This window comes from Labrus mixtus, chromosome 6 (assembly GCF_963584025.1).
Source record: "Labrus mixtus chromosome 6, fLabMix1.1, whole genome shotgun sequence".
Classification (NCBI taxonomy): Eukaryota; Metazoa; Chordata; class Actinopteri; order Labriformes; family Labridae; genus Labrus; species Labrus mixtus.
In genome coordinates this window covers 182501-197783 of record NC_083617.1, presented here as the reverse complement: position 1 = coordinate 197783, position 15283 = coordinate 182501, and the positions used below count along the sequence as shown (strand labels likewise).

The 15283-nt window shown below is 45.2% G+C and overlaps 2 protein-coding genes across 3 annotated transcripts in view; both read left to right on the top strand.

The window, feature by feature from the left end:
• Positions 1-8795: 8795 nt before the first annotated feature.
• On the top strand, positions 8796-12181 carry pex13 (peroxisomal biogenesis factor 13). Its single transcript, XM_061039369.1, has 4 exons — positions 8796-9080; positions 9664-10370; positions 10483-10605; positions 11378-12181. Exons 1-4 carry the CDS (start codon positions 9007-9009, stop codon positions 11665-11667), a joined length of 1194 nt encoding a protein of 397 aa, XP_060895352.1. The 5' UTR covers positions 8796-9006; the 3' UTR covers positions 11668-12181.
• Positions 12182-12828: 647 nt separating this feature from the next.
• sanbr (SANT and BTB domain regulator of CSR) overlaps positions 12829-15283 on the top strand; it is a 21274-nt gene continuing 18819 nt past the window's right edge. For both annotated transcript variants that reach the window (XR_009673223.1, XM_061039367.1), the window contains exons 1-2: positions 12829-13582; positions 14780-14931. Coding sequence is in view for 1 of the 2 variants with exons in the window: in XM_061039367.1 (XP_060895350.1) it covers positions 13396-13582; positions 14780-14931 (339 nt within the window). In the remaining variant the exon portion in view is untranslated. The remainder of the gene's footprint in view (positions 13583-14779; positions 14932-15283) is intronic.

Here is a 15283-nt window from a genome sequence, read left to right as displayed (position 1 = left end):
AGGTAGAGATCATGTGTGTCCACAGGTAGAGATCATGTGTGTCCACAGGTAGAGCTCATGTGACAGGTAGAGCTCATGTGTGTCCACAGTTAGAGCTCATGTGACAGGTAGAGCTCATGTGTGTCCACAGGTAGAGCTCATGTGACAGGTAGAGCTCATGTGTGTCCACAGTTAGAGCTCATGTGACAGGTAGCGCTCATGTGTGTCCACAGGTAGAGCTCATGTGACAGGTAGAGCTCATGTCACAGGTAGAGCTCATGTGTGTCCATAGGTAGAGTGCATGTGACAGGTAGAGCTCATGTCACAGGTAGAGCTCATGTGTGTCCACAGGTAGAGCTCATGCGACAGGTTGAGCTCATGTGTGTCCACAGGTAGAGCTCATGTGTGTCCACAGGTAGAGCTCATGTCACAAGTAGAGCTCATGTGTGTCCACAGGTAGAGCTCATGTGTGTCCACAGGTAGAGCTCATGTCACAAGTAGAGCTCATGTGTGTCCACAGGTAGAACTCCTGTGTGTCCACAGGTAGAGCTCATGTGTGTCCACAGGTAGAGCTCATGTGTGTCCACAGGTAGAGTTCCTGTGTGTCCACAGGTACAGATCATGTGTGTCCACAGGTAGAGCTCCTGTGTGTCCACAGGTAGAGCTCCTGTGTGTCCACAGGTAGAGCTCCTGTGTGTCCACAGGTAGAGCTCATGTCACAGGTAGAGCTCATGTCACAGGTAGAGCTTATGTGACAGGAAGAGCTCATGTCACAGGTACAGCTCATGTCACAGGTAGAGCTCATGTGTGTCCACAGGTAGAGATCATGTGACAGGTAGAGCTCATGTCACAGGTAGAGCTCATGTGTGTCCACAGGTAGAGCTCCTGTGTGTCCACAGGTTGAGCTCCTGTGTGTCCACAGGTAGAGCTCTTGTGACAGGTAGAGCTCATGTCACAGGTAGAGCTCATGTCACAGGTAGAGCTCATGTCAAAGGTATAGATCATGTGACAGGTAGACCTCATGTCACAGGTAGAGCTCATGTGTGTCCACAGGTAGAGCTCATGTCACAGGTAGAGCTCATGTGACAGGTAGACCTCATGTCACAGGTAGAGCTCATGTGTGTCCACAGGTAGAGCTCATGTGTGTCCACAGTTAGAGCTAATGCGACAGGTAGAGATCATGTGTGTCCACAGGTAGAGATCATGTGTGTCCACAGGTAAAAATCATGTCACAAGTAGAGCTCATGTGTGTCCACAGGTAGAACTCCTGTATGTCCGCAGGTAGAGCTCCTGTGTGTCCACAGTTAGAGCTAATGCGACAGGTAGAGATCATGTGTGTCCACAGGTAGAGATCATGTGTGTCCACAGGTAGAGCTCATGTGACAGGTAGAGCTCATGTGTGTCCACAGTTAGAGTTCATGTGACAGGTAGAGCTCATGTGCGTCCACAGGTAGAGCTCATGTGACAGGTAGAGCTCATGTCACAGGTAGAGCTCATGTGTGTCCACAGGTAGAGCTCATGTGACAGGTAGAGCTCATGTGTGTCCACAGGTAGAGCTCATGTGACAGGTAGAGCTCATGTGTGTCCACAGGTAGAGCTCATGTGACAGGTAGAGCTCATGTGTATCTACAGTTAGCGCTCATGTGACAGGTAGCGCTCATGTGTGTCCACAGGTAGAGCTCATGTGACAGGTAGAGCTCATGTGACAGGTAGAGCTCATGTCACAGGTAGAGCTCATGTGTGTCCACAGGTAGAGATCATGTGTGTCCACAGGTAGAGATCATGTCACAAGTAAAGCTCATGTGTGTCCACAGGTAGAGCTCATGTGACACGTAGAGATCATGTGTGTCCACAGGTAGAGATCATGTGTGTCCACAGGTAGAGCTCATGTGTGTCCACAGGTAGAGCTCATGTGACAGGTAGAGCTCATGTGTGTCCACAGGTAGAGCTCATTTGTGTCCACAGGTAGAGCTCATGTGTGTCCACAGGTAGAGCTCATGTGACAAGTAGAGATCATGTGTGTCCACAGGTAGAGATCATGTGTGTCCACAGGTAGAGCTCATGTCACAGGTAGAGCTCATGTGTGTCCACAGGTAGAGCTCATGTGTGTCCACAGGTAGAGCTCATGTGTGTCCACAGGTAGAGCTCCTGTGTGTCCACAGGTAGAGCTCATGTGACAGGTAGAGATCATGTGTGTCCACAGGGAGAGCTCATGTGTGTCCACAGGTAGAGCTCATGTGTGTCCACAGGTAGAGCTCATGTGTGTCCACAGGTAGAGCTCATGTGACAGGTAGAGATCATGTGTGTCCACAGGTAGATCTCGTGTGTGTCCACAGGTAGAGATCATGTATGTCCACAGGTAGAGCTCATGTGTGTCCACAGGTAGAGCTCATGTGTGTCCACAGGTAGAGCTCCTGTGTGGCCATAGGTAGAGCTCATGTGTGAGACAAACGTCATGTTGCTCGATTCAAAGATCATCTGAAAACAAAAACAGGGTCTGCTTGTTAAAAAAATGTAATCCAGATTAAAAGGATCCAGATTTTTAGGATTGGGTAATCCAGTTTACTTTGGTTGTTCACTGACAAACTGCATATGATGAGCTAGATCCAGGAGAAGATTTTTAAAGAATGCCAAATACAGACTACCAGAACTAGAAAAACAAGTCTAAACAAATCTTTTAGACTGTAAACATGGTGTTTGATCTGTTTCATGGTTTTCTCTCTGTAATCAGAGGATTCGGATTTTAGATAAAAGTCCTCAATCCTACGATAAAGTTTAAAATTCACAAACTGGAACTTTGATCAGGATAAAAAAACAGGACTGAAGTATCTGATCTAATCCGATGTCTGGATATAATCCTATTAAATCACTTCAATCCTGTTGGATTACTTTAAAACTATCAAATGGTTTGAAGTTTGAAATGTATGATCTTGAAGAAAGCTCCTGAATGCACCACAAGTCATCGTCATTGTGTTGTCCTCATTCCTGGCCTGCATGTGTGAAATTCCTTCCACACAACAAAGAGTGTTTTGAATAAAGAGGTTTCTGTTGTCATGAAGGTTCCTGAAGCTTTCTCTGCAGGTCAGCCGACTTTAATTCACAAAAACAGTCAGATATTATAAAATATAACATTTACATTGAATAAACTTTAGTCTCCATCAATCTGTCTCTGCACTGCCGCTCATCAGGCTTACAGAAGAGGAAGTTTGATTGGCAGGAGGCGGTTTGATTGACAGGAGGCGGTTTGATTGACAGGAGGCGGTGTGATTGACAGGAGGCGGTTTGATTGACAGGAGGCGGTGTGATTGACAGGAGGCGGTTTGATTGACAGGAGGCGGTTTGATTGACAGGAGGCGGTTTGATTGACAGATAGTTGATAGATCCAACCACAGCACAGAATCCACCCTCATTAAGGTCTTACATTATCTCCACAGTAACATGGACTCTGTCAGTCCTTGTTCTTTTAGATCCTAGCATTCGACACAGACTCCTAGGAGGGATTGTCTGCCTATCTACTAGACACAGATTCTTTGTCTCCATTGATGGCTTCTCCTCAGACAGACTTGCTGTCACCTTAACCCTAACCCTGGCGTTCCACAGGGATCAATCCTTGGCCCATTCTTGTTCATTTGTATAATACCCTCATTACGCAGATGATACACAGCTTCATATCTTCTTCTCCCTCGATGATTTGAGCCCGGTAGAAACGCTGGTTTATTTCATCAAGTCTTATAATTAAACAGAATTAATTATTATAATGTCAAAGAGACGACACATCACAGCTTACCTAAGTTCCCCAGAGAACAGGCCAGAAACCTTGGTGTCATCATTGATGCTGACCTTAACTAGTTCAAGCTGCTGTTACAATTATGCGATTGAAATATTCTCTTTTCTGGATTCAGTTTAAAAACGGCAGCTTCTACAGAGTTGAAGCTGCCGTTTTTAAAATTGGCAGCAGTCAACACAGTCAACACAGAGAGCAGGCGTCCCTGGAGGAGGAGTTAGTGATCTGCACAGGAGGGAAACTTAATATTTAAATGGTCTATGGTTGGAAATTAAAGATGGTTGAAGTCAGGCTGACTGGGAAAAGTTAGACGAAGCAGTGGAGCAGCTTGGCCAAGGACACATTGGACATGTGGCTCAGGTAATCAGGTTTAATCTGTCACATAGGGCCCCCTTAGGGATGACTCCTACTGTCACTGCAAACTTTGCACATTTTGAGTCACTGCTGTGATTTAAAGTTTGTCAGCCCTCCGGGGCCCCCTACTGGCCTGGGGCCCCCAACAGCTTCCTGCCTGGATACTTTCCTAATATGAGTGAAGACGTTAACTTTCTAATAAAAGGTCGGAGGTAAATTTTACCCGTGAGCTCAGAGAATCTAATCCTAGAAGAAGAAGAAGAAGAAGAGTCTGAGCTGGAGCTATTTATACTTCTGAACAAGGAGGGGAGGGGGATTATACAATTCCTCCCCCTGTTTGTCTAAAAGAAAGGTGTGTGTGTGTGTGTGTGTGTGTGTATGTGTGTGTAAGATGTGTGTGTGTGTGTGTACAAACAATGGGATCACAGGGTTCGTTATGAGACAGTCCTCATTGTCCTCCACTGTCTTTGAAGAGAGTCCAGTTGTTCCTCCAGTTATCTCTCTCTCTCTTCTCTCTCTCTCTCGTGGTAGAGGCTGCTGTGTAAAGAGTCCGTCAGTATTAACTCATCCATTCATACACATTCACACGCTGATGGTAGAGGCCGCTGAGTAAAGAGTCCGTCAGTATTAACTCATCCATTCATACACATTCACACACTGATGGTAGAGGCCGCTGAGTAAAGAGTCCATCAGTATTAACTCATCCATTCATACACATTCACACGCTGATGGTAGAGGCCGCTGTGTAAAGAGTCCGTCAGTATTAACTCATCCATTCATACACATTCACACGCTGATGGTAGAGGCCGCTGAGTAAAGAGTCCGTCAGTATTAACTCATCCAAATACACATTCACATGCTGATGGTAGAGGCTGCTGAGTAAAGAGTCCATCAGTATTAACTCATCCATTCATACACATTCACACACTGATGGTAGAGGCTGCTGAGTAAAGATTCCGTCAGTATTAACTCATCCATTCACACACATTCACACACTGATGGTAGAGGCTGCTGAGTAAAGAGTCCGTCAGTATTAACTCATCCATTCATACACATTCACACACTGATGGTAGAGGCCGCTGAGTAAAGAGTCCATCAGTATTAACTCATCCATTCATACACATTCACACGCTGATGGTAGAGGCCGCTGTGTAAAGAGTCCGTCAGTATTAACTCATCCATTCATACACATTCACACGCTGATGGTAGAGGCCGCTGAGTAAAGAGTCCGTCAGTATTAACTCATCCAAATACACATTCACATGCTGATGGTAGAGGCTGCTGAGTAAAGAGTCCATCAGTATTAACTCATCCATTCATACACATTCACACACTGATGGTAGAGGCTGCTGAGTAAAGATTCCGTCAGTATTAACTCATCCATTCACACACATTCACACACTGATGGTAGAGGCTGCTGAGTAAAGAGTCCGTCAGTATTAACTCATCCATTCATACACATTCACACACTGATGGTAGAGGCCGCTGAGTAAAGAGTCCATCAGTATTAACTCATCCATTCATACACATTCACACGCTGATGGTAGAGGCCGCTGTGTAAAGAGTCCGTCAGTATTAACTCATCCATTCATACACATTCACACGCTGATGGTAGAGGCCGCTGATTAAAGAGTCCGTCAGTATTAACTCATCCAAATACACATTCACATGCTGATGGTAGAGGCTGCTGAGTAAAGAGTCCATCAGTATTAACTCATCCATTCATACACATTCACACACTGATGGTAGAGGCTGCTGAGTAAAGATTCCGTCAGTATTAACTCATCCATTCACACACATTCACACACTGATGGTAGAGGCTGCTGAGTAAAGATTCCGTCAGTATTAACTCATCCATTCACACACATTCACACACTGATGGTAGAGGCCGCTGAGTAAAGATTCCGTCAGTATTAACTCATCCATTCACACACATTCACACACTGATGGTAGAGGCTGCTGAGTAAAGAGTCCACATTTTACTCACATTTTTGTTTATAAATATGATGTGTGTGTTTATAAATATAATGTTTGTGTTTGTACACACAGAGTTTCTATTGGTGCCTCAGATGTTTAGTAAAGTCCCTGTTGGTGTGAGAGCGTGACCTTGATGCAGGCTGGGATCTGATAGACACACCCTCTGATAAACATGTTTTTCCTCCAGCATCTCTATCAGTGTTTGTTAGCAGAGTCAAAATGTCTGCAGAGTTTGGAGGGAAACATTAGTGAGAACGAGGCTGAGCTGTTATCTGGCAGCTGGGGAAGTCATTTTTAGATTGTGGTCACTCAGGAATCACCGCTGTATCCTCGACGTGACCAGTGGCAGTTCCCAACAATTAGACGCTTAATTTTTGTCAATTTTTATCGTCTTTATTAGATTGAGACTGGGCCTGCTGCTCCGGCTCCGCAGATAAACTCGGCTGGACGTGGAGTCTCCAGGCATGTGTAATAGCTCTGCTCTTTTTATAAAAGCTCCATTAAAGATACTGTGGGTTGAATCTGGACCTAATCACCGCTGATAACAGGGCAGCGCGGCTCTTTGAAAACCTCTTTAGCTTGACCCAGCTAGCTGCTATGAAACAGAACAAACACAAAGTACTGTTGGAGTTTTTCTCAGGGTCACCTGCAGCTCAGTGAACCTCTCTGTGGTCAAACATGAAACTAATTTTCTGTAAATATTCTTGCATATTTATTGAATTTAATGACAACTGCTCAGACTGTATTCACACACTCTTGACCCTCAACTTGTCCAGCCGCAGAGCCAATCACGTCTCTTCTTTGCAGCAGGTTTTCCTTGAGTCATTGTTTGGATCCACAGTCTGTTTGTGTGGCTCTCAGTGACCAAAGGTAGCTTCTGCTGCAGAGTAAATACCAGCCGCTCCTGGCAGTAAACTCAGGAACTGAACTCCGCCTGTGTAACCTTTTCATGTCATATCCTGTCCGCCTCACATACTGCTGTTATTCTCTGTGAAACTGTGTCACGGCTGCTCAGCTGCTGGCTGTTCGTGCTTTTTTTCTGTTGATTTGTTGCAGACGTTAAATTTATTTCCACTGTTGTTTATTAGAATCAGAATCTGGTTTATTCCCTTGCATGTTTTCATGTAATGAGAATATTTCTTTGTGTTTTGTTGCACAACAATGAATCAGTAAGAGAAAGGCAAATGAAAAAACAAGCTCTGCAAGGACATTTGATCCTGGTTCTGTTTACACCTCAACAAGCACCTTTAATGCTCGGTGTGAATGTGTCCTGAGGACCGACTGAGATCTGACACGTCAGGCCTCTTACTGAGGAGGTCTGAACCCTAACGCTATATGTAGTGCACAAAGTACATGTGTGGTGTATTGATTGTACATTGTTACATTGTTAATGTAAAGTTGAACCTTAACTCTTGTAATCACGGTGGATATAAATAATGACTGCTTAACTCAGACAAGAAGTTACTATGCTTGGCGTTAAAAACCTCAGGGAGATTTTCTTTCTGCTCGTGGTACCTACAGTCTCTAAATGTACTATGGGAGGTAGAGCCTTCAGTTATCAGGTCTGCTCGTGGTACAGTCTCTAAAGGTACTATGGGAGGTAGAGCCTTCAGTTATCAGGTCTGCTCGTGGTACAGTCTCTAAATGTACTATGGGAGGTAGAGCCTTCAGTTATCAGGCCTGTTTGTGGTACCTACAGTCTCTAAATGTACTATGGGAGGTAGAGCCTTCAGTTATCAGGCCTGCTCGTGGTACAGTCTCTAAATGTACTATGGGAGGTAGAGCCTTCAGTTATCAGACCCCTCTCTTTTGGAATCATCTACCACAGAGGGTCCGGGAGGCAGACACACTCACTTTTAAAGACAGACTTAAAATTGTACTTTTTTAATATGGCTTATAGTTAGGGCTGGCGCAGGTATGGACCAGCTCCTACTTATGCTGCCGGCGGAACTGGCACATTGAGTTCCTATCTCTCCCTCTCTGTATTTATGTATCATCAAAGGTCACACTGCTGTAAGCACACATACACTCACACACTGCTCTCCTTACAGCAGCATGACTCTATGAGACAGTTTACTGAAAATGAATTGATGGATTGCTGACAGCACGTAATAACACATTAACTCACCCTCTAAAAGTCAAGTGTCTGAGATGAATGATTAAACACTGAGCTGACAGCACACTCTGACGTGAAACTCATCTGTGCAGAGTTAAAACAGCTGTTGGATTGATTATTAAATATTGATACCTGCTGTCAGAAGGACATCGTTTATTCAAACAAATATTTAAATCTGTGTTCTCTGTTTAACTCTGACTTTGGCAGGGGAGGGAGATTCCCCCTCATTCTGTTTAAAGCTTTTCCGGTTTTGATGTGTCACATCGCCCTCTGCTGGTCAGGAGTAAGATGTACATGTGATTGTTGAAGGTTCAACCAAACACTCTGGATTATTAATGGATCTGCGAGATGATTCAAACATGAACAAAAACAAGGAAATAACAATTTGTCACTTTAAAACATATTCATGTATTTTATTAATGATTGGGTATATTTAATTAAACAAAGTATATCTATAATGTTTCTTTTATTTGAGTCTGACCTTTGACCCGCCATCTCTGCAAGCACAGCTGCTGCCTTAATGTGGGTCCGGAAAATATCGTTCCAAAACAAGTTTACAAAACTCCGACACGTTGACCCGGAGATAAATTCTTCACTTCTAGAGACGAAGTGATGCCAAAACACCTCTAAAAGATGAAATTAATGTATGTTAATTCCACAGACCTAACCTAACATGAGCTGCGACATCAGATGTAATAAACTCCGAGCAGTACTTGAACGCGGCAGGAGTAGAAGCCGTGAGGAGTTCAGGGTCCACTTTACGGTCAGATTGTAGTTTTTACTCTTTTATTTCTGGATGGATCCTCAACCTCCACAGAAGCCGTGGGAGAGGAGGATACCTGGAGCCATGAGTGCACCTGTGAACTACAGGTGAGCTAGCTGTAGCCGCGTTAGCAAACAGTTAGCTTGTTTATGTGAAACTCGGTGTTAATGCAGATGTTGTGGCTGCTAACGCTGAGGTCGAACAGAGGAGACAGAGACAACGTTTTCTACATGTTGTAGAGACTCAATAAAAACATTAATTAATCAAATCAGCTGATCAGTTTGACTATTTTAACGTCGACTCACCTGTAAACTCCGTGAGATGTTAGCTTAGCATTTAGCTTAGCAGTTAGCAGGCCTGTGTCTCCTCTTGACCCCTGACCCGCCGGACCTCATTCATAAAGTCACATTTTTAGAAGCATTTGTTTTCTTCAGTGTAAATAAACAGTTAATAACTTCACAGTGATCTTTATTGGCTGTTGTATTTCAGTTTCTGCCTGATTAATAAACCATGTTGTTCTTAAATATCACAACTTAACCCTCACCTGTTGGTTACCATGCCAACAGAAATAGAAATCTTACACCTGATATCAGAGAGTGTTCGTTCCTCTCCCGTCTCATGAAACAGTTTTCTCTACTTTTTGAGATTATAATACACTGAAATATAAATGAAGATGTTTTGTCTCATTAGGTCTGTAAACTTGGCCCCGCCTGTGGGCCCCTCAGGCTCTGTGGGCCCCCCCATCCTGACCAGGATGGCCCCCCCTGTGCCTCCTCGTTCTGTCCAGCAGGCCTACCGTCCCTCCTACGGCGCCTTCTCCTCCTCCTACAGCCCCTATGGGAGCTCCATGTATGGTGGGAGCTCCATGTACGGGGGGTACAGCCCCTACAGCTATGGCGGGGGTTTTGGCGTGGGGGGGTACGGCCGCCTCCCCCACACGGAGGAAGTGGCACCCAGCCGGTTTGTGCAGCAGGCGGAGGAGAGCAGCAGGGGAGCGTTCCAGTCCATCGAGAGCATCGTGCAGGCCTTCTCCTCCGTCAGCATGATGCTGGACGCCACCTTCTCCGCCGTCTACAACAGCTTCAGAGCCGTGCTGGACGTGGCCAATCACCTGACCCGCCTACGTGCTCACCTGACCCGCGTCCTGTCAGCCTTCGCTCTAGTACGCACGCTGCGTTACCTTTACCGCCGCCTGCAGAGGCTGCTGGGCCGGCGCTCTGACACTGAGGTGGAGGACTTGTGGGCAGACAGCGCCAGTGACACCCTGACTGCAGCTGGAGGGGCGGAGCTTCACACCCCAAAGTCCTGGCCCATCTTCCTGTTCTTTGCTGTGGTCCTGGGGGGGCCGTACCTAATCTGGAAGTTGCTGAGCTCTAGCCCCGCCCCCGAAGAGCAAGGTGGGAGTCTTTTTCAAAACCAGTTTTCACAACATCAGAATTTAAACTTTGAAAATTAAAATATAAAAAAGATTCACATCTGCAAATAACCGAGATCTGTGTTTTCATGTAGACTCAAACTGGGCGAGTGGTGAGGACGACCACGTGGTGGCTCGAGCAGAGTTTGATTTCTCAGCAGCATCAGAGGACGAGATTTCTCTGAGAGCGGGAGACATGCTGAACCTTGCTCCTAAAGGTGAGCGCTGTCCTGCTGCTCCTTATTCTGTCCTCACCTGCTCTCACCTGCTCTCACCTGTCCTCACCTACTCTCACCTGTCCTCACCTGCTCTCACCTACCCTCACCTGTCCTCACCTACTCTCACCTGTCCTCACCTACTCTCACCTGTCCTCACCTGCTCTCACCTACCCTCACCTGTCCTCACCTACTCTCACCTGTCCTCACCTGTCCTCACCTACTCTCACCTGTCCTCACCTACTCTCACCTGTCCTCACCTGTCCTCACCTGTCCTCCTCCTACTCTCACCTGTCCTCACCTGCTCTCACCTACCCTCACCTGTCCTCACCTACTCTCACCTGTCCTCACCTGTCCTCACCTACTCTCACCTGTCCTCACCTGTCCTCACCTGCTCTCACCTACTCTCACCTGTCCTCACCTGCTCTCACCTACTCTCACCTGTCCTCACCTACTCTCACCTGTCCTTACCTACTCTCACCTGTCCTCACCTGCTCTCACCTGTCCTCACCTGCTCTCACCTGTCCTCACCTGTCTTCACCTACTCTCACCTGCTCTCACCTGCCCTCACCTGCTCTCACCTGTCCTCACCTACTCTCACCTGTCCTTACCTACTCTCACCTGTCCTCACCTACTCTCACCTGTCCTCACCTGCTCTCACCTGTCCTCACCTCTAAGAGACTGGTTAATGGACTGACTGTGTGTGTGTGTGTGTGTGTGTGTGTGTGTGTGTGTGTGTGTGTGTGTGTGTGTGTGTGTGTGTGCGCGCGCGCAGAGCTTCAGCCCCGTGTGCGCGGCTGGCTGCTGGCGAGCGTGGGAGGTCAGAGGTCAGGACTCGTCCCTGCTAACTACGTGAAAGTTCTGGGGAAGAGGAGAGGACGGAGACACGCTCAGCTGCAGCAGGAGAACACACACACACACCCTGCCCCACAAATAACCCCCTCACCCGGTCCAGACCCCCCCTCAGAGGATCTGCTGGAGTGTGTGTTCACAGAAACACCTGCATCAACCTGCAACCTACCTACACACACACAGACACACACACCTGACGAGAGTGACCTGTGATGTGTGTGCACGCTAAATATGTGAAAATGTTCAATACTTCTATACTTTACAGAATCAACTGTTAAAAACAAGATACTGAACATATGAACAATCCTCACACACACACACACACACACAGACACACACACACACACACACACACACACACACAGACACACACTCTGTGTGTGTTCATTGGTTAGTTTAATGGTTTAACATGTACACAGCTGATCTTCACATCATGTAGAGATGTTTACATGAATCATTTCACTGTACACACACACCGGACAGACACGCACACACTGAGCCAGCGGTGATACTATATATATGTGTGTGTGTGTGTGTGTGTGTGTGTGTGTGTGTGTGTGTGTGTGTGTGTGTGTGTGTGTGTGTGTGTGTGTGTGTGAGTGTGTGTGATCTTCTCTGTGCTATCCTCAGTATGTTTCAGAATAAAAGTGTAAGTTTCAGCTCTAACTCACAGATAAAAGTGTAAATATTTAATATAATTATTTTGAAATAAAACATTTTAAAATCACGTTGTTTATGTTTCTCTCCTGTCAGCGTGATAATGTCTGAACTGAGTCATTTAAAGGTGGAGTCTGTAGAAATGTTTGTAAACATTCAAACTGGCTCCTCCTCCTCCTGGTCTCACCCTCACTGTGTACGTTCACTGCACGAGCTAACCGCCGGTGTGTGTCACCTTCCTGTCCAACAGGAAGTGGACAACTCCACGTCCACAGGTCAAAGACAACACAAGGTTCACCCTCGTTTTAGAACGATCTTTATCCGCTCGGTGTTTCTCCTCACTGATTATATTTTCTCTTCTTATTTATAGGAAAAAAAAGAAAGTGACTATCTTTGAGTGTTATCTTCATATTTGAACTGTTTATTTTAGGTCGTTCATCCCATCTGCAGTCAGACTGTTTAATCAGACTCTTTAACAGCACACATGCTACACACTGTGTGCTTTTTTAAGAACAAAACCTTTTTTGTAGTTTTTTTGTAGTTACTGTGTAACTTTACATTATTGTATTTTTTTATTTAACTGAATGTAAATATGTTTGATTTGATTTTGACTTCTATTTTTATTTTTAATAATTGTATTCCCGTCCCCTGTTTTTCTGGAGCTGCTGTAATGCACAAATTTACCCCACGGGGGATCAATGAAGTTTATCTAGCTTGAGGACATTTACGACAGAAATGTTGTGTTTACAGTCGCTGCCTGCTGTTGCCTAGCAACCGGACGCTGACCTGCTGCACTGCGACACTGGGATGAGTGTCTCAGTTTATAACAAGCGTTAATTTAATATATTTAAAGATTTGACTGCCAAGTTTATAACGTTAAAGTAAAAGGTGTCGGGAATGTTTCCCGCTCAAACTGATCTTAACGAACAAGCATCCGTGTTTATCTGACGTTATTCAGCTAGTTGCTATGCTAAAGCTGTTATGCTAACTGACTGGAGGCAACGTTGCCTTCATGGACTATCGGACATATCCTAATCATGGTCAAGATTAGTTTAAAGATTCGTTTCTCATTCAGCGAAGCGTTTATATTCATATAATAATTATAGAAGCATAAAGTGATGGTCCTCTGTGTCTGACTGGACGGTAAGAACTGATTCCACGCTCCTATATGTCTGTGATAAGTACAGTTAAATGATATGAAGGTGTATTTGTTTTACATGCTTACAGTAAAACTAAGTAAAATCCGCCCAATATAAACCCTAACCCCTAAACTGAGCATCACTAATGTCTGACAGCGTCGCTGGAGTTTACAAGCAGTCCGTGAAGGCAGCAGAGTTAGCTAACGTTAGCATAGTGAAAAGCCAGCCTGCAGAGCAGCATCAGCATCATCATCATCATCATCTTCATCCGGATATAATAATCCTGACACAGACGCAGGCGGACCTCACAGGACGAGACGACACCACAGCAGGTGAGAATGTTTATTTATTAATGTTTCTGCCCTTCTTATGTGTTAAATATAAGTTTATTTAATTTGACCTGAAAGCAACACCGACATTCGGACTGGGCCTGCGCAGCATCACTACAGTACATACGCCCCATTTAGGGAGGAGGGAATGAGTGCAATATATAGTCCACTACACATAACTCCCTATACACTGAGTACACTATGTAGTCCACTACGCATAACTCCCTATACACTGAGTACACTATGTAGTCCACTACACATAACTCCCTATATACTGAGTACACTATGTAGTCCACTACGCATAACTCCCTATACACTGAGTACACTATGTAGTCCACTACACATAACTCCCTATACACTGAGTACAATATATAGTCCACTACGCATAACTCCCTATACACTGAGTACACTATGTAGTCCACTACGCATAACTCCCTATACACTGAGTACACTGTATAGTCCACTACACATAACTCCCTATATACTGAGTACACTATATAGTCCACTACACATAACTCCCTATATACTGAGTACACTATGTAGTCCACTACGCATAACTCCCTATACACTGAGTACAATATATAGTCCACGACGCATAACTCCCTATACACTGAGTACACTATGTAGTCCACTACGCATAACTCCCTATACACTGAGTACACTATGTAGTCCACTACGCATAACTCCCTATATACTGAGTACACTATATAGTCCACTACGCATAACTCCCTATACACTGAGTACACTATGTAGTCCACTACGCATAACTCCCTATACACTGAGTACACTATATAGTCCACTACACATAACTCCCTATATACTGAGTACACTATGTAGTCCACTACGCATAACTCCCTATACACTGAGTACACTATGTAGTCCACTACGCATAACTCCCTATACACTGAGTACACTATGTAGTCCACTACGCATAACTCCCTATACACTGAGTACACTATGTAGTCCACTACGCATAACTCCCTATACACTGAGTACACTATGTAGTCCACTACGCATAACTCCCGATATACTGAGTACACTATGTAGTCCACTACACATAACTCCCTATACACTGAGTACACTATGTAGTCCACTACGCATAACTCCCTATATAGCGAAGGTAGGAGGGAATGAGTGAGTGATTTCAAACACAACCAAAGAATTTAAACCAATCATGGCGGACTTCCTGTCTCTGTGCAGCGATGAGTCGCTTCTGTTCGGACAACAACAACTTCCCGTACGACAACAACGTGCTGGTCCTTGATATGGTGCTGGGCTCCCTGAAGGGAGTCGCACCGCCCATCAGCTGGGACAACGTTGCCAAACTGGTGCCAGGGTTCACCCCCAAGGAGGTAGCGTTGAACTCTGGGTAACGATTCAGTCCCATCAGACCTGAGCTGTAGATAACAGATAACACTTATAGATCAGTCCCATCAGACCTGAGCTGTAGATAACAGATAACACTTATAGATCAGTCTCATCAGACCTGAGCTGTATATAACAGATAACACTTATAGATCAGTCTCATCAGACCTGAGCTGTAGATAACAGATAACACTTATAGATCAGTCTCATCAGACCTGAGCTGTAGGTAACAGATAACACTTATAGACCAGTCTCATCAGACCTGAGCTGTAGATAACAGATAACACTGATGGATCAGTCTCATCAGACCTGAGATGTAGATAACAGATAACACTGATG

Bases quoted from the DNA above. Each gene is read 5' to 3' on its own strand.
- pex13 (XM_061039369.1), top strand. From the start codon at position 9,007: ATGGATCCTCAACCTCCACAGAAGCCGTGGGAGAGGAGGATACCTGGA. The intron at 9,081-9,663 runs GTGAGCTAGCTG...TTGTCTCATTAG, and splicing joins AGTGCACCTGTGAACTACAG to GTCTGTAAACTTGGCCCCGC. The intron at 10,371-10,482 runs GTGGGAGTCTTT...GTTTTCATGTAG, and splicing joins CCCCGCCCCCGAAGAGCAAG to ACTCAAACTGGGCGAGTGGT.